Source organism: Lagopus leucura, unplaced genomic scaffold (assembly GCF_019238085.1).
Source record: "Lagopus leucura isolate 7727_CA_CO unplaced genomic scaffold, USGS_WTPT01 Super-Scaffold_100001, whole genome shotgun sequence".
NCBI lineage: Eukaryota > Metazoa > Chordata > Aves > Galliformes > Phasianidae > Lagopus > Lagopus leucura.
The window spans coordinates 70,718,931-70,738,862 of record NW_024962262.1 but is presented as its reverse complement, the minus strand read 5'-3'; the positions used below and the strand labels follow the sequence as shown (position 1 = coordinate 70,738,862).

The 19,932-nt window shown below is 41.0% G+C and overlaps 1 protein-coding gene across 1 annotated transcript; it reads left to right on the top strand.

Moving 5' to 3' along the window:
- The first annotated feature begins 573 nt into the window (after nucleotides 1-573).
- On the top strand, nucleotides 574-18,041 carry LOC122177648 (interferon-induced GTP-binding protein Mx-like). Its single transcript, XM_042867258.1, has 14 exons — nucleotides 574-703; nucleotides 2,246-2,655; nucleotides 4,417-4,609; nucleotides 5,540-5,677; nucleotides 7,366-7,499; nucleotides 8,515-8,653; nucleotides 9,150-9,348; nucleotides 10,302-10,380; nucleotides 11,260-11,382; nucleotides 11,860-12,001; nucleotides 12,869-13,027; nucleotides 13,931-14,007; nucleotides 15,788-16,030; nucleotides 17,524-18,041. The coding sequence occupies exons 2-14, from the start codon at nucleotides 2,338-2,340 to the stop codon at nucleotides 17,755-17,757; spliced, it is 2,178 nt and encodes a 725-aa protein (XP_042723192.1). The 5' UTR covers nucleotides 574-703; nucleotides 2,246-2,337; the 3' UTR covers nucleotides 17,758-18,041.
- Nucleotides 18,042-19,932: the final 1,891 nt, after the last annotated feature.

Genomic DNA, 19,932 nt, shown 5'->3' with positions numbered 1-19,932 from the left:
AGTTGGTACCTTTTTCTCTTCTACTACTGGCCAGGAGCTGCAGGAGGCAACTTCTCAGACCACTATATCATGTCTTTCCCCTTGCCTCTCACAAAATCTTGCCCATTCTCCATATAGTCTATAGGAACAGAACACAAGGATGAAGAAAATGGCCTGAAAGGTATTGGTCTTCCTTCAGTGTTCATAGAATCATTAAGGTTGAAAAAGACCTTTAAAATCACCTAGGCCAACTCTCAGCCCATCATCACCAAGTCCCTTGGTGCCACATCCAAACAGTCCTTGAACGTTTCTAGAGATGGTGACTCCACCACCTTCATGGGCAGACTGTGCCACTGCCTCACTGCTTTTTCTGGAAGTAAATGTTCCCTGATATCTAACCTGAAAAGTAAAGGGGTTGTTGCTCATCAGCAGTATTATTTGCCCTCTGATTCCTCTGCAGGACAAGGAGAAACCACAGGATGAGGAGTGTAGCAGTGCACTGGAGTGGTTTTGTTACTGGGTTCTGCAAAGCACTGGGAAGAAAATTGGCTAGTGGATGAGGATGTTGAAGTGAAACACACATCAGGATATTATTTCCGAGCATGAAAGCATTTTAGTTTCGTTTCTGCTTGTTCACATCATGTAGGTGGAGTCTGTGCATACAAAAGCACCCAAAGCAGCTGAATGCAGTTAATTGTTTCTCCTTGCTGCATGACTCTGGCAGGTATGACTTTTCCTTTCTTTTACCTTCTTTTAAAAATAACCATGTGATTTTTAATTGCTATATTTGTTGCTTTTAATAGTTGAAGGTGTCAGCAGCACAATCTGGCCAGCAGTTTGCATGTACAGTGTTATGAGTTTTGCATTGCTATATTTTTTCAGATAGTGTTAACAGTGTTACAGCCCAGAGGTTGTAGAGATTACACAGATATCTTCTGGTCAGTGTGACAGGTAGAAGTCTGTGTCCCCTTCTGGCTGGACGCAGACTAACACAAGTGATATTTGGGAGACAAAAGGGGGTTGCATGCTCAGCACCGCAGCTTTGTGTTTGGTGGTTGGTTTTGGAGCTACTCCCAGAGCAGTGAAGCCAGGGCTGCCAGAGGAAAGCAAGGCTACTTATTGCCTGGCAGTTTGCAATCCATGCGGCCCCAGCTGGGTCAGGCTGCCCAGAGGTTTCTTGTGGGGTGGCAGGCAGCTGCTGGCAAGGAGACTGCAGATGCCTTCAGATACAGTTCAAGGAAAGCAGAATGGCAACAGTGTCACAGCAGCTGTGGTGATGATAGAATGCTTACAGGGAAGAAGTTTTTCCTAATACCCACCCCAAGTAGTTGAATTGTCTTCTGTTGCTGGTCCAAATAAAGCACTTTTCTCACAGTCTATTTTTTGTTGTTGTTTTGGTTAAAGGAGAGAGGAATATTAATAATAATAATAAATTGGACTGAGTAGGAATTACTCTTTTTATTTTTACAAACTTGTTTTGCACATTTAAAGTATCATTTATGTTTTATGTGCTCTCCCCATATTGACATCAGCTAAAAGTGCAAAATACTTATTTTTAATTCAACCGAAGAACAGGCTCACTAGTAAATGTATCCACTAGGACTAGCAGATATTTTGGTCCCCTAGTCCTAGGTAATTCAGTAAAATCAATCTGCCAATATCCTCCAGGTGCCTGTCTCTCTGCTGTTTTTCTGAATTGAATTTTATTCTCTGTTTTCAGATTGGTTTGTTTGTTTTGCACTGTATTTCACACCTTTCAGGTGTGAACAGGTGGGGGAAAAGTGATTTTAGTTTGCTTTTGTTACACTATATTACAGGAATTGCATTAATCTCCCTGTGCTTAGTTTGCTTTGTCCTTGACAATAACTGGTGAGTCATCTCCTTGTCCTTATCTCAATCTTGGAGCCTTTTTTCATCATGTTTTCTCCCCCAGTTCTGTTGAGGAGGGGGAATGAGAGAGTGGCGTGGTGGAGCTAAGATAGCCATTGTTGTGAAACCACTGCGTCCACCCTGTCCAAAAAATTTCTTGTTTAGTCTCCGTAAGAGAGACTGAGAATACTTTGGGAATATGCTGTGTCAAATTCTTTTTTGGGGAACACAAAAAAGGTTTAAGTGACGTCGTGGGAAGTGTTTCAAGTCTTTCCTCTGGAGATCAATCTTAATAATTTGAGAAGAATTTGGGTTCTTGATCCCTGTTAAGGGCTTGAACCAGGAGGTAGAAACATTGTTCTGATTTTTTCTCTGCTATGGTTAATGTTGATTTCAGAGTCTGTCAAGCGTGGTTGGTATTGATAGTAATCACTGCTCGGTGCAGTACATACGGACAAGCCATAGAGCAAGCCAGAACAACAGCAGAACATGAACGGTGAAAAGTTCAACTTCAGCAGATCTTTCGGATTTGCCAGTCAGATCCCAAACTCCAACACACCTTTCGGATTTGCCAGTCAGATCCCAAACTCCAACACACCTTTCGGATGTGCCAATCAGATCCCAAAGCAGGATAGTAACAAACCACCTTCCTTACCAACACGTTTTGTTTTTGGGATACCTCCACCACCGCCACCAGACTGTAGCAATCAGATGGCTTCCTCTGTACCAGAACTGACTGACAGAAAGCCTGGGCATGAGCAGGAAGTGTCCGAGAAGCAGAATGACAGTGAAGAGGACAAGGATGAGGTAAGGCAGGTGGCAGAGAAAAGCACAGATACTCTCCAAACTCACCCGTGTTTTACATTGTGACTCAAAATGAATTCCTCTGTCTCTTTGGGGACTTGTTAGGTTGAAGGAGAGGAGAATTTTTAGGATCAGTGTCAAGAAGTCATTTGCATAGCTAGGAAGATGTGTGCCTACTGTTAATCTGCTGGCATAAAAACTGCTCATGTGATAAACAGCATGGCAGCAGCCTAGTAGCCAGTGTAACCTGTAATAAATATCTAATTCATTAGGAACAATTAGCAAACACCAGTAAATGGGAATCCTAAAATCTGGGATATTTTTTAACTTACTGTTTTTACTTTACTTACTTTACTTACTGTTACCTTCAACGGAAACATAAAGAAACTTTACTAATAATCTGTGTTGTATATTTAACACACAGAGATTATCATAGAATCATTAAGGTTGGAAAAGACCTCTGAGATCATCCAGCCCAATCATCCACCTACACCAACGTTGCCCACCAAACCATGTGCCTAAGTAATACATCTATACCCTTTCCTTAAATACTTCCAGAGACAGTGACTCCACCACCTCCCTGGGCAGTCTTTGCCAATGCCTCACCATGCTTTTTGAGAAGAAATATTTCCTAACATTCAATCTGACCCTCCCCTGTGGTGAGGCCATTCCCTCTCATTCTATCACTATTACCTGGGAGTAGAGGCTGGGCTCCACCTTACCCCACCCTCCTTTCAGGTGGCTGTACTGAGAAATAATGTCTCCCCTGAGCTTCCTCTTCTCCAGGCTTAACAATCCCAGTTCCCTCTGCTGCTTCCCACAAGGTCTGTGCTCCAGACCCCTCACAAGCTTTAAGTCTGTGTTAATGGGGTTTCTTGAGAATGGCTGGGATTTACTAGGCAGTAAACACTGTGATAAAGGTAGTATGAAAGAGTTAACAATTACCAAAGTATCAAGGTGTTTTAAAATGCCTGCTGGCAGAGATGTGTACCGTCTTTCTTATCTTGAAAGAAAAAAATTTTTTTTTTTCTTATTATATCTGACAGAAATATTTTCCTAGGTGACTCTTAGACAGAACTGATGGTGGTGGCCAGCTAGGATCTGGCAAAGAAAGATGTGAACTACAGATTTTAGCCATATATGGAGGTTGGTGGCCCTGCATGTGGCAGGGGGGTTGAAGATTCATGATCCTTGAGGTCCCTTCCAACCAGGGCCATTCTGTGATTAAGGGCACTACAACAGAATGATTTGGCGATTGATTACCAACTAGATCTTCAAACTTCAAAAAAGATCTAATGAACTTTCTGTACTAAATTATCTCATCGCTGTGGCCAGTCTCTATTTACATGTGTGTCCTTCCATGCATCTGTATGAGTGAAAGAAAATGACAGTTATTAAAAAATATATATATTCAAAGCACATTTAGTGTTGAGGTCTCTTTTTACTTTTCACCTTTCAGGACAGCTTAGAAAATGGGCCATTTTTACCAAGGTTGTTTCAGTCACTGATCCAATCTCAATAGAGTTAATCATAGTTATATCCATCTGTTTATAGTATGAGGGTGCAAGGATGCACACTGATATGAAGTACAGGCTGGTGCTTGTACATGAGGTTTACTAGAGAATGAAGAGCTGGAAAAGCTGCCTAGAAGGTGTTTTGTAATTGTTTTGGATGGGTGGGTTGTTTTGATATTTATTTTTTTGTGTCTGGAAGCAGCTTATTTTAAAATTACCTTTAAATTAATTGTAAGTTTGACTCCAACAGGCAGCAGAACACACCTTGCACGACCAATATGACAAAAAGATCCGACCTTGTATTGACCTTGTCGACAGCCTGAGAATGCTTGGTATAGGAAACGACCTGACGTTGCCTGCGATCACAGTGATTGGAGACCAGAACTCTGGGAAAAGCTCTGTCCTTGAAGCTTTATCTGGCGTTGCTCTTCTTAGGGACAGTGGTATGAATTCACCTTCTCCGATTTTCATCTGAATTTGACACTGGTGAAGTAGAAGGGATTTATTTTTTTTTCCCCCTGGTGTTTAGGAGTAGATAACATTATGACTGAAGCTATACCTAAATCATGGGACTCCAGAAGCTTTCCTATCTCTGGTTTCCAGTAGAAGAAATGGATATGCAGGTGGGACGCTTCAGTGTCAGTCCAACAGCTTGCACAGTCTGGGTGGATAAGGGAGGAGAAATAAGAAGTATATAATGTGACATACTTGCTCCAAGTTGTAGGCAGGCAGAAAGGCAGCAGCATCAGCTAACTCTTTGTATTCCCCAGCAAAATGTATTGATTCCATATGCAAGATTAGTTTGAAATTTGTTTCTGCATTGCTCTTTTTAGATCAAAATTTTCTTACAGAAATGTTTGTTTTTGGCAGAAAATGTACAAAGATATTTGCTTACAGACACGTGCCTTGAATGTTAGATTGTTCAAAGACTGTATTTACAGCTCAGGACAACTCATTTTCTACATGTGTTCACGTGTATGTACATGTATATCCACACACCCAAGTTCTGTGAGTTCTGTATTGGTTGGCAGTACCTGAGTACATTTAGGCTTTCAGTCTGGACCTCAAGTCTAGGAATAGGGTTGCCTTCATAAGATGTAGATGCAGTGACCTGCACTAAAGCAGGTCACTCACAGAAGAACAAATCTCCATTCTTGGAGGCCTGCAAGGCAAAATTGTCTGGCCAAGCCATGGTTGACCTCACATAGTCCTGCTGACACAGAGAAGGAAGTCAGATGAGAGCCCTTTGACTCTTCAAACTTTTATGTGCCTTTCCATGTAGTATTAGGTAACCCTGCACACATCACCCAGTCCATTCACACAGTCTATTGTGTATAACAACTGTGTCACCTATGTCTTTGGTGCTACTGCAGATGTCATTACTCGCTGTCCTCTGGAACTCAAAATGAAAAAAATAACACCACCATCAGAATGGAAAGGGGTAATTTATTACAGCAACATGGAAATACAACTCCAGAATGCCTCAGAGGTGAAGGAAGCAATAAGAAAAGGTAAGTTGTGTATTGCCCTTGCTCAATCTTGTTTGAATTCTTTCTCTCCTTTTCTTAGGCTGAGAAACAGTCCTCAGACTAACACATGGGATTACAGCCACCAAGAACTGAATGTAGAGCTTAAGAAGATGAGGCATTGCAAGAGAGTTGTGCTAATTATTGCTTCAGTGAAGAAGATGGTCCACAATACCTGACAAAAGCTCAGGCTGTGTGCTCAGCTGGATGCTATTTGTCTTGTTAGGGAAGTTTGTCAAGCTGTAAGCATGCAAAGCCCTCAGTGGTTCATGATGTCAGCTCAAATGCTCAGAAAATGCATGTGGTGTCTATGGCAGGAAAGTCTATGATTTTTGAGAAAATTGAAAGATGGCAGAGAGGAGGACATACAGAGCTTCTGTCAGTTGTGACCATGGCCTCATGCACTGCCATGCGACAGCTTTACTTTTATGGTATTTCATGCAGTACGAGAAAATATTTTGTTACCCAAAGTGTAGTAAGCACTTGCCCTAAATGTGAAAGTGATTTTGTTCTTATTTCCTTGGTTAGGACAGCTCTACAACATTGCTATTCATCATATTCATCATGAGTACTCTGTTCAGTTTTGGGACCCTCACTAAAAGAAAGACACTGAGACCATGGAACGTGTCTAGGAAAAGGCAACAAAACAGTGAAGGGCCTGGAGCGCAAGTCTGATGGGGAGCAGCTGAGAGAACTGGGATTGTTCAGTCTGGAGGAGGCTCAGGGGAGACCTTATCACTCTCTGCAACCACCTGAAAGGAGGTTGTAGTGAGGTAGGGGTTGGCCACTTTTCCCAGGTAACAGCGATAGGATCAGAGGGAATAGTCTCAAGTTGCACTGGGGAGGTACAGGTTGGATATTAGGAAATAGTTCTTCTCAGAAAGAGTGGTGTGAGGCATTGGAGTTACCATTCCTGGAGGTGTTTAAGGTAAGGGTATAGATATAATACTTAGGCACATGGCTTAGTGGGCAATACTGGTGTAGGTGAATGGTTGGACTAGATGATCTTACAGGTCTTCTTCAACTTTAATGATTCTATTATAATGTTCCTTCATTAGTTTTTCAATATAGTTTTCAACGTACCCTTCACAAACTGCAAGGAAACTGGTATGATTTGAGTAGGCCAATTACATAGCTGATAGAATCTCTCATGAATATTATAATGGAGTTGTCTCGCTCCATATGGTGTTGTTGGTTCCATCATGATTGCCGATACACAACCTGGAGAAAAATGGTTTATCTGCCAACCTCACTATCAGTGCGTGGAGAATATAGGGTAACACCTATTGGTCTTCAAAGGCAGCTAAAAATTAATTAAAGTCTACAGAGTACCTTGATGCTGAGGAATAATTTCTGCAGCTGACCAATACTTTATGCCCTTGCTCTTGTGATGTTTTATTTATGTGTATTTTGTGTATGTGTATGACAATCCATTAGTGTATGCTCTGTAAAATACTGCAGTTTCCACTCCAAAGGGATTTCACGTAATAACTTTTTTGGTTTTTTTGCAGAAATGGATTTACATTAATATCTAGGTCTGAAAAAAAGCCACGCCTAAAAGAAATTTAGGTGATAGTAGATATTTTTTTGGAGTCATCATATTCCCACTTCACCTACACTTCAACGCAGAGTTTGAAGCCTGTATTCATTGCTTTCCTCTTTCCACCTTGCAGCCCAAGATACAGTGGCTGGCACTGATGGTAACATTAGTGGAGAACTAATTTCCCTTGAAATCTGGTCCCCGGATGTCCCAGACCTGACACTAATTGATCTTCCTGGAATTGCCAGACAAGACAATGGCCAACAGGTAACAGTCAGTTTTATCTGCCAACTTATGCAAAGGGTCTCTTCTGTAGCCTATCTTACATGCACATCTTTGCTGTAGGACTCTGGAATTATTATGCTGGGCTTCTGAGCCATTATGAGAGCTACACTAGCAAACAGACAGATCTGTTTTTTGGCAGGGAAGAACACAGCTGCACTGACCCTGTTTTGCAGATAGATGGTCTCCAACACAGCAATGTCTCCATGCCCATAGGCTTGAACACAGGCTGGAGTGTAGATAAATCCCAAACAGGTTGCATTTTCTCAGTATTGTGGAGATGCTTGGCAAAAGTGAAATGTCTGAGTTCTTGTAAGCTCTTCTAGAGCAAGAAGGCAGATCAGCACTTTTACTAGCTCAATGCTCTGTCATCCTTTGCTGACAGTGTACATGTGAAGGGAACCAATTGTCATTTTTTTTTCTCATCCCTTACAGTATTTCAGCAGGCCCATTCTGAAGTGAACAGTATCTGCATTAAAGGATATCTGTATGCTTCCCCTGGTGGCTTTTAGAAGAAATGCTGGGCAATGCAAATAAAACTCCAAGAGATAGGGCCAGCTGTGAAGGGTGATGCACTGGAGTTGGCTATACTGTACTATACTATAGTCTGGCTTTCATTCCAGAAGTGTGTTACTAGGCATCAGAATTCATTTTTCTTTTGACATTATTTATGAAAATCATATTTCCCTAAACAAAGATGTTATCCACAAGAGTTTAAATTTTACTTAGATGTTAAATTTTATGTAATTTAAATGATTTTTTTTCATGACAGATATAACAATAATCCGTTCTTGTTCACATTAAATGTTTGGATTTATCTTTCTGTAGGAAAAGAGGCTACACTATTTTCTTAACCCATTTCCATGCCATTCTTTAACATTCAATGGTACTCACAGTATATGTGACGTATCATGTGGTGGCTTGTACTGCTAGGAGTGGTCACATCCTACATGCAAGCATTTGATTTCATTGAACTCTTTACTACCGTATTACATTTCAGATCAAAATGCTACTTAAAAAATATATTGGCTGCAAAGAGACAATCATTTTGGTAGTGGTACCATGCAATGTGGATATTGCAACAACGGAAGCTCTGAAAATGGCTCAGGAGGTGGACCCCACAGGAGAAAGGACACTTGGTGAGAATTTTTTTAAGCTGAAAGTGTGAATCATTTATTTCCACGAACGTCTGATTTGTGTACTTCATGATAAATCTTCAAAGTTTTAGTTCAAAGCTACTAAAAGAAGAAATAAGCAGACTAAATAAACCCTTTACAAAGCTGGAAGTGATCTACTAGCTCTTAAAATATCTCAAATTTGAGTCTAGCTGGCATTCACATTGTGAATGAAAATCGAAAATCTCAGAGTTAGTGCTGGGAAAGTCTTGTTGCTCTCTATTGAAAAGGTTTGCAAGGCAAAAGATGGACTGAGAGTCCAACTGCAGAGTGAGTTTTACAGTGCAAAGCCCAGGAGCTGAAAGCTTTCTAGGAGAGAAAACAAAACAAAGTGCAGTTAATGTAAAACAAAACAAACACCGTAGGGAACATTTCCACTCTTACTGTGAGATGTCCTACTGCACCTCTTCCATCTTCAACTTCTGTGCTTGACTAACTTTCTCTTTGGGTAACTTCACAGGGATCCTTACTAAACCAGATCTGGTGGACAAAGGAACCGAAGAGGCTGTCCTTAAGATAATGCGAAATGAAGTCATCCCACTCAGAAAAGGTTATATGATTGTGAAGTGTCATGGGCAACAGGACATCAATGACAATCTGTCCTTGGCCTCTGCAATCCAGCAAGAGAGACAGTTCTTTGAGACTCACAAACATTTCAGGTACTTCTCACAGAAAGGACCTAACCCAAAATATACTGAAATCACTTCAAATCATGTAGCAAAAGGATGAAGGGAAATGGCTTTAAACTGGAAGAGGTTGTGGATGCCCACTCCCTGAACGGGGCTTTGAGCAACCTGGTCTAGAGGAAAGTGTCCCTGCCTATAGCAGGGAAGTTGGAACTAAATGTTCTTAAAGATTCCTTCCAACCCAAACCATTCTATGATTCTCTAAGAGCAACAAACCTTGCTGGTAAAGGGGCTAGAAAGCAAGTGTTATGATGAAAGGCTGAGGGAACTGATGTTATTTAATCTGGAGAAGGCTGAGGGAAAATCTCATCACTCTCTACAACTACCTTGGAAGAAGGTTGCAACAACGAGAAGGGGACTGGTCTCTTCTCTCTGGTGACAAGTGATAGGATGCTAGGAAAAGGCCTCATGTTGTACAAAGGAGGTTTAGATTAAATATTAGGAAGATATTTTGGTCAAGCATTGGAGTGAACTGCCCAGGGAAGTGGAGGAGTCCCCATTGCTGGAGGAATTTAAGACATATGTGGATGCTGCACTAAGGGATATAGCAATGGGGCTTGGTAGGCAGGCTTACAGTTGGACTTGATGATCTTGAGGGTCTTTTCCAACCCAGATGGTTCTGTGATTCTAAAAGCATTAGCCTCAGAAGACCAGAATAGTCCTAATGAAGACGAGGTAAGCATATGAACCCTTCCAGTTAAGCACTGAAGTATTGCTATTCAATGGAAAACACTGTAAAACTCAGCATAAGAAAGCACACTGTCTGTGCTGAAGACACAGGTTTCCCCATAAGGTGACTTAGCAGCAAATCAATCGCTGAGAATAAGTGATTGAGAGGTGAGAAGTGTTTTGAATTGGCATACTTCCCACAGGCAGAAATAACATAGCAGGTTTTTTGATATTTTTGTTTGTTTGTTTATTTTCAGCATTCTTCTGGATGAAAATAAGGCTACTATCCCTCATCTGGCAAATAAGCTTACAAATGAACTTGTGGGACATATTGCTGTAAGTAATGGAGATGCCATGCTAAGAAATATGAATCAGTTACTATCTTAAAAAAAAAAAAAATCCAACCCTTCTCCCTTTCAGTTTTTTTTGTTTTTTTTTTTTATTTTAATTTTTATGCATACATAAGGCTTATCCTTTAACCTTAAACAATCCAAGGACAAATAGAGATGAGATTTGAAGAGAACAAAAACAGCAATCTGTCCTCAGATTTGCCTTTAGCTGAAGAATTGACGATAGGCAAAGTATTTCATCTGCTTGTAACTCATAACACCTGCTTTTTCACGAGCAGCTTCTGGTGCTTCTTTTTGTTTGTGAATATTGTTGATAGGCTGAGTGACAATTACTGCCATTAGCTTTCTAAAACATGATCATTTCTATCAACTGAAAATGTCTTCAAAAATCCCAAGGAAGAGCTAATTATCTTATTAGACTAATATAAGCATATTATTTTTATTATTTTATACAAATATATCTATAAATAATACATTATTCCATGAAGAGAAAATGCTAAAGTACAGGGACCTGAAGGAGGAAAAAAATCTGTATTAATGTGAACTTACATAAAAAATAAAGCAATCAAAGAGTTGAGTTCAATCACGTATTTGTTAGGAATGGAGGGATCAGTATACTCCCTACATCATGAGCTGTCATGAGACACCTTTTGGCCCACTGTAGGTGAAGTCTTGCCCTAGACTGCAGCTCCTCTGCCTGCTGACAGCGGTGTCAACCCCAGCATCTCAGGGAGCCCCCAGCCTTCTCTCTATGATGGTCATATTTCCCCTGTGGTGTTATTCCAGTTGTTCCTTGAGAGATTTTTGGTTTCATTCCAAAATCAGATGTGTAACTAAGAGTCCTTCTTTCCTGTCTGCCCTCCAGAAAACTTTGCCTGCAATGGAGATCCAAATACATGATGTGTTGCAACAAGCAAAGAAGGAACTACAAAAGTACGCACAAAGCACGCACAAAACTGACCGTGAGAAGATGCTTTTCCTTGCAGGAGTAAGTATTAATATTGCTTCAGTTACAGAGCAGAGCAGACCCTTCTAAAGAAAGCAAGGTAACAGAATGGACCAGGGAGATTCTGGAATCTGTCACTGAGGGGGTCTCAGTGAGTAGGCCCCTGAGAATGTGAGTATCCTGAGTAGAATCACAGGATATCCCAAGTTGGAAGAGGCCCACAAGCTCCAGGTTCCACGCAGCACAACCTGAAATTCAGACCCTCTGTCTGAGAGCATTGTCCAAATGCTTCCTGAACTCCAGCACTTGGAGCTGTGCCCACTGCCCTGAGCAGCCTGTTCCTCTGGTGCAGAACCAAGCAACCAAGAGCTAAGAGCATGAAAGATACAAGGAAATAATGCCTTCAGTCATGTCTGTAATATCAAATGTCTGTGGATTTAATGAACGCCTACAAGTTAGTCTGAAGAAATAAAGCTTCAGTACTTTGTTTTTTTTGTGTTCCTTTTTGATTCATTACAGTTGATCAAAGTGTTTAATGAAGATATCTCTCAGGCAATGTATGGAAAGGAATCCTGGTTTGGAAATGACATCAGATTGTTTCCAAAAATCCGCAGAGAGTTTCATACATGGGGAGTAAAAGTCCTGGAGAGCTCTGCCAAAGGTAAGCATAGAAAATCTGAGAGATTCCATCCCCTAGCTTTTACATTAAGAGACAACATCATCAATATGTTGTTGTTTAAAAATAATAATAATAATAATAATAATCTAGGAGGAGATGAAATCTGCAGTAATGTTTTAGTTACACATTGGCCCTTAGGGACAGAGAGACCCAGCTTGTGCAAATCACTGTCCTTACAGAGAGATCATTTGACTTCTCCCAGAAAAAGCAATAAAATAAAGACTGGCTTTGGCAGAGAATTAACTGCTGATTCTCTGAACTATAACAGCAGCAACCATAATAAAAATAATACTTACATTATAAATTAATTGTTGTTGTCATTAATGTTTTGGCATTTTCATCTTCTGTTCAGCTGTTGTTTAAGATGGGGGAGAAACAATTCCAAGTCTACAATAACTATAACCCTGTAAGGAGTAGCCCTTTCTGTTTTTGGAGATAACATAGCAACATTTGCTAGTCAAGCAGTAACTCTTTAATCAAGTTTAGTCTTTGATGCACATTTATTTTGTCAACATCTCTAGTGGCTATAAAACAAGTAGGTATAAACAGGCTGTAGACATATGGTCAGCCAGAGGCAAATACTATAGGGAGACAGAACAGACACTGCTGTGTCATTGTTTCTCATGTCCTGTCCATGGTGTACCAACATGACTTTATAGAGGGGTGGAAAAAAAAAAAAGAGTAAGCTAATTAAGGCACTGAGCAATGAGTGCCAACTTCCTTCTGCAGTAAACGTGTTGCTTTAAAGATGAGTTCTACTGTGAAGAGCATTTTCTAAGAGACTTCTTTCTTAATCAAAAAATTTATGAAGTAACCTAGTAGTAAAGCAGTGTTATTTTAATCTTACAGTTGAAGAAATCATACGCAGTAAAATGTCCAAATATGCAGACCTGTACCGTGGACGGGAGTTCCCAGGCTTTATCAGCTACTGGACATTTGAGGACATTATAAAAGAACAAATTTCAAAGCTGGAGGAGCCAGCTGTTGTGATGCTGAACAAAGTGATCTGTACGTCTCACAGGCCTCACAAGGCCATCACATGGGTGACACTGGTGTGCCTGGTAATTTTGTGTCCAGAACAAGCCACTTATCATTGATGGAGTAAGAGCTCCAGTTGGGATGCCTTAATGTGGAAGTGAATCCCACTCAAACTGTGAGATTATTCCTTCTCTAGAGCTGAGACCTCAAATCTCTGCATATGACCTTAAGAATTTTTTAGTACACTTCCCCGTGGCTGGGAATGGGGAATTAGAAAGTAACTATAATACATAATACTGTAAAGAAATAGCATCTTGGAATGCTATTTGGTGCCAGCCGAGCTGGCTGATATTGCCAGGCACAGTTAATGGGATTCATAAACCAGAACTGGGAATCCAACTTCTTTACCAGTTCTTTGCATAAGGGTATATATATTGCACAGTGACTAATGGGGGTGGGGGAAGGGATAACTCATCCCATAAGTATCACATAAGGAAATAGTACGTCACAATCATTTCTCTGTTTGCTTTAGAAAACAGCTACAGCATCTGTGCCAGTCAGGGCCCTGTATTACAGGCACCAGCCCCTCTCCTTGGAGTGGCCACTCTGGGGATGAGAGGCAGATGTGCCTACGTGGCCAAGCGATGACCCACCTGGTCAAACTGAAAGCACATAGATTGCTTTATCTAAGAAGTCTCAGGGATATTAAATATCTGACATGGTGAGTGGTCTTTATTGACTCATGCACATGGGCCTAGAGATCTAAATTCCTTTTTGTTTGTATAGTCATAAAGGTGCCTTACATCAGGATGGATACCCAGCTATTTTAGCATGAACACAGAGACAGTGGTTTTTCCAGGCCTCATATTGACAATAACTTAAAAACCTCATTTTCTTACCTGACTTTGTTTTGTCTGTCTGTTCTTCCCTTAGGTATGGTTGAAGAGAAATTTTTGCAGCTGGCTAACAAGCATTTTGCTAATTTTCAGAACTTAAACAAAGCTGCTAAGGTGAGGGACTAGCCAAAACCTGAGATAATTCAAGAGCAAAACAGAATGATGTTTGTAAATATAGCCACGATGATGGCACCTATTCCATCTCATTACATGCAACTATGTGATTTCCTGACAGTCTATGATTTTTATAAAGTAAGACATTTCAAACAACTGCATGTTTGTAATGGCACTAATGAAAGCACACTCTACCTTTTGGTGTAACGTTGACAAGATCTAAAGCATACATTCTCCATTCATTTTGGTCATATTCTTGATGCACACAACAGAGTGCAAAGAAAAGCTGGTATGGCTGCCACGAAGAGCTTAGTAACTTCAGTTTTAAGTCCTGAAATGTTTTGTTAGCATGTGGGCAGCCTCGCAGCACAGTGCTTTTGCTTTCTGAAAGGCAAGCCAGTGTTAGCCAGGGCAGGCATCACACTGTTGATCAAAGGCAGTAGCAGCTAATGAGCAGGCCATTTAACCATGATAGAGTTAGAAGATCCCTTTTTGCAGTTTGGAGGTGTCCAGGTTTTGGGTGGATGCCCTTGAATACCTTTTCTGGGAAAGATCTTTGAAGAAGAGGTGAGGGGCCTGCCATGAAGAACAACCCACACACAGGGCACTGCTTGATGGGAAACTCATAGGCAAATGCAACAACTGTCTGCTGTGTAACTTGCACAGCCAAACCCTATTGAAGTCCCAGAACAAATAAACAGGAACCAAACAAGCTATTTCAGCCAAGCACAGAGGTGTGGTGTCTTCAGGCATAACACAATGAGAAGAAGTGTAGCAGAAATGCTAACTCACAGCCTGAAGGAGTGACCTGGTGGGAAGGCAGGGCCAACCTGGGGAGCTCAGGTGCAATGCACCTGAGTGACCACAAGGGGTGGAGCTGGGATCCACCCCTTCCCAGACTTCATTTAGGGGCTGGCAGTGGAGATAAGTTTATCTTGCTGGAGATCCTTGCTTACTGGAAGACTTCCAAGGTAAGCAGCTTTTCTTCTTTTGTTGCTGCATCCACAGCTGCTGCATTTGGGCTTGTTCTCATTTGGAGAACAGTCTCACAAGGATTGTGCCACTGTGCTAATTATTGCTATACTTTCCATCACATTACAGAATTACAGGAAGGAAGAAAAGAAGAGATTCTGATAGACTCTGAGGGAAAAACAAAAATTTTATTCTGATGTAGGAATGCTAAGTTAGCATTTTAAGAGACCTTGGATAAAAGAGGAGCTTATTGTCTCTGCAGGCAGATGGTAGCACCAAAAAGGTGAAAAAAACATGTTATTTTTAAAAAGATGCTAGATTGCTATGGGTTAGATAGGGCTGGTTTGATGACAACAGGTAAGAAATCATGCTTTTGAGAATGGTGGAAGGGGAAATGGAGCTCACATCAGTACTGCTGCCACTGCCTACTTCAAGAAGGAGATTCAGCTGAAATGCATGCAAAAGCAATCAAAAACTGAGCAGGTGCAAAAACTGAGGGCAGGCTGAACTCATCACTGGCAGTTGTTGCTTGTTCCAACCAATCTTGGGGTTTTCCTTCGGGATGCAAGCACCAGGTTTAAACTTGATTTGACATGATCCCACTTGTTTCTCATGAGGGGACCAAACACCACATTTTCCTGCTCTTTCCTGGGAAAGGAACCAGAAGCTAAGACATCAAAGTATGCACCAAGGGCCAACCTGAGATTAGCAAATGCTGCTACTAGCAAGTTGCAAGTGCAACTACATCCACTTCACCACCCTGAGGGATGTCGCTAAGCATCTCAAAACTTGTTCTTTTCTTTTCCAGGCCAGAATTGGTTCCATTGCAGACAGACAAGCAACGACTGCGAAAAATTTCATCCTGACTCAATTTAAAATGGAGAGAATTGTATACTGCCAGGATAACATTTACGCAAATGATTTAAAAGCTGCCCGGGCAGAAAGCATCAACAAAAATACAAAAATCAAAGACCTTGGTCCTGCAATTGCTTCAAGTCAAGGTCCCAGCTTTGTCCTGGAAATGGTTTCTCACACAAAGGCCTATTTCACTGTAAGTCTGCAGACTACAAGGCTGCCAATGCCCTTTGGCTGGCTTCTCCTATGGGAACAAGAGCTAGGGGGATGAAAGGACCGTTACTTACCTGACTTGGGGGAGAGGAAAGCAAGGGGAAGAGCCCATAGCCCTGTAATGAAAAATTAATGACATCTGAATGATGGCAAGTCCTATTGCTCCAGTAAAAGAGCTGTCGGATTCTAAACTCAGAGGGCAGGACGAGTTGTAGTCAAATAATTGGTTAAAATGGATTTGGCTTTCTGTAGAGATCAGAGTGGCTATGCCACATCACATACAGCTCAGAAGTTAAATGGAGATAAATGGGATACTTTAACAAAAGATCATTTTAGAGCAAGACAGCCAAGAGAATGCCCAGTATGAGAATATGCTTTTGATCTTTGTTTCATAAACTCCCTCAGTAAGCACCAAGTTAAATATTAATGCACTAACTTAGGTAGTGGTTCAATTTCAATAGAATGGTTTCCGAAACATTGCTGCAACTGAATGTTCAGGCTGTTCTTCCAGGTTTTTGCATTGGGAAACTTTCAGAGAGCAAAAGACAAAAGCAGAATTGCATAAAGTTCTTCCCTTCAGCCTCAGATACTTTCTACTGTACCACAGTCTTGAAGGATAGTTGTATATTTGTAAATGCCCTAAACACCCTTTTTAACAGTAACCAAATACCAGGGCATCACAGCTCTTGGAGACTTGGAGCCAAATACATGAGATGAAATCAGATTAGAGCTTTTAAGTCCATGGTATTTGAAAATGGCATGCCTGATCCCATGTCAATTAAGAAAGGTCAAGATTCTGTGTAAGGTTTAGCACCAGAATAACAAAATACATAGGCTCAGTAAGCACCCTGCTGACTGCTGAATTGCTCCATTTTGACTAGATCTCTGCAAACTAGAAAGAAAAACTAAATATCTAGTCTTTGGTATTTTTCATTGTCCTTGTAGATGAAAGATTTACAGCTGCTGAGCTAAAGCAGTATCTGAAGCCAGAAAAGACCAAGACTTTGCTGGAGATGGGTGGCCTAAGTCCTTTATGACTTCCAAATCAAATGTGCCTCTACCTGGTTTTCTACCTCTTCAAGTCATATGCCACCAAAAGAAAGGAAGATAGAACCTCTGTTATTTGTAGCCAGACACTTATGTTGAAGTGCTCTTCTAGTCGCAGCATAATTCTTATCAAGGTTAGCACAGAGAGAGATAAACTGGGAGTGGCCTGTGTTGGGTTTAGTTCACTGAGGGAGAAAAAAATAAAGCTACAGCTGACAATCCCATAAATCTTAACTTCTGGATTTTTTTTTAGGAACAAAAGGAATTAATGGCATTTTCTAGATCCAAGAAACACTCAATTCCTTGAATAGCAACTCCATACAGTGCTTTAAAAGTGTGCAGTCACTTTGTAACAGAGCGCCTATAGCCCGTTTTATCTTCTTTTAGGAAAGCAAGTCTTCACTTTTTTTTTTTTCCTCCTCCTTGTAGGGAGCAAGTAAACGCCTGAGCAATCAGATTCCTCTGATCATCCTCTCTACTGTTCTTCGTGACTTTGGAGATTATTTGCAGATCTCAATGTTGCATCTCTTGCAAGAAAAAGAAGAATTAAACCACTTACTCCAGGAAGATCACGAAGCTGCTAACCGGCGGAAGTTACTGACCAGCCAAATTAGTCGCCTCAACAAAGCCAACCAGTACCTAGTAGACTTTAAGTCTCTGTAGATTTCCTCATCTTTCAGAAGTATTTTTCTGCTTTTGCTTTCTAGCATTAATGAGGAGCTTTGCAAAATCCTCCAACGCAGCAACCTTTAATACCAGTTTCTAGATTTTTCTAATGATTTAGTGGCCTAGTTCTGTCTTAATTTCCATAGTCTGATATGCCTACCCTTGTCTAAGCTCCACTGCAGTAGTTGTGATAAAATGTTATCTCACTTTCACCCATTCATTATAAACTTTGTCTTCCATACAACATTAAAAACTATTTTTTAAAAGCTTGAGCTCTGAGGTAGGTGGTTTTGGTTTTATTTTTTAAAGGATGGGGAGCCTTCAGCTGTGGAACCCAAAAACTGTAAAAATCCAATCACATAACTTTTCTAGATCTCTGTGATTTTGCTGTGGTTGTTGTAGTGCCTGGCTTGCATAAAAGATACTCGTGCAACATGTTACCACTGGTAAGTTCCAACTCTGCAGATAAAGATGGTGCTCACAGTGTGTCTGAAACAGTTCCAGCCTAAAGGGAAATAACTACAGCTCATAAGTATACTCACAGGATGATGTTAGGATTCATTTCTCTTTTTTCTCTGACTTATATGGTTATGGTTAGAAAACCGAGATGTTTTTCTATTAGGTGCCTGGACCTCTGCCTGAGATTTTGGGGTCGATGGTGGATTTACCAGACCACTGGATTGGGTTGTCTGTAACAGATTAATCCACAAGACACTGAACACTGAAAAGATGCCTCAGCACATAGCATGCTACCTGATATCTCCTCCTTCTCAGGCTGAGGAGAACCTTTCCAAAAGCTGTCTTTCATTTCATGGAAGGCAGTGCAAAACGCAATACTGCACATCGTAATTGTGACATCTTTCATAGGGAGATTTTAACAGGCAAAACTATATTCTGTGCAGTGAGTGAGGGCTGGCTGCATTCTGCTAAAAAAATGTGCCTATTCCAGTTTGTCATGTAGCAGTTCCAAAGACAAGCAGTTCTCAAGGTTACAAGAGAAGCCTTCTCTTTGTAACATGGCAGCAATGGAGGGCTGACTTCTGCAGCACAGAGCTCAACCCATTGGAGCACGCAGCATTTATAACCCTGTTAAGCACTACCAACAGTTTTCCACATCTACTAGCAGCACAGCAGCTCACAAGCCCTATAAAAACCTGATACCATAACACTGAAACACATTTAATTTTTATTTTGAATGTGCTTTAAACTTACAAACTTCATGGTATCCCCTAAGGGGCGCATGACAATCATGTGCTGTTGGAAATACCCCTAGAGTAAACAGGCAGGTACACTGCTTTGGGCAGTGTGAGTTACAATAAATTAGGGTGCAATTCCCTCATCCCACTGCTTTTCAGTCTAAACTTCCCCATTTAACTCCATCTCATAAGCCCAAGTGATTTTGGCAGCCCCCTCCCCTGAAGATATCCAGTATCCCTGAACAGCCAGCTCTATTCCCCTGGGTTTACTCAGGAACCTGAAATTCTGGAGTTAAAAAAACTCTGGAGTTAAGCAAGATGACCCTCTTGCTTTTTCTTGTCCTGCTTCTTCTTTCTTGAATCAGCTTCTCAGAAGATTTCAGACATTGAGTTTAGCAACTGCTTCCAAGACATCCCAAACAAACAAACTGCTACAAAGGAAAATTATTTGTAAAAAAAAATATATTTTTTTATTTGGTGCAGTATTTCCATGCAAGGTAATTGCATTTCAGTACCAACACAACTAGCGTCATTTATTTCAAGAAAATTATCCTTCTTAATAAAAGTGACTTGTTATGGCTTTTTGATCCTCTGTCCTATGATTATAAATTATTTTCCAAATCTTAGTCGAAGTGGCACTCTGATATTCATTGTATTTTGCTAAAAACATCATGCAGATACCTAAAAGAGAGCCCTAAAGTACTAAAAGCCAAATTTAATAAATGAGGTAGTTCATCTGGTTAGGCAGAAACACAGGCTTGTGTCTCCTCATCCAGAACACCCAGTCCCCAAATGGGCACTGCAGCCAGAGGTCTGCTGCCTGCAGCACACCCCACGGAGCAGCATCACATCCTCTGGATGCACGTGGCAGGGGACTTCGCTGGCAGGATGCTCAGCTGCCTCCTTTCTGCTGCAGCTCTGGAGCGTTCCTCTCTGTCACCTATATCAGGAGCGATGGCAGGTCCTGCCCTTTCAG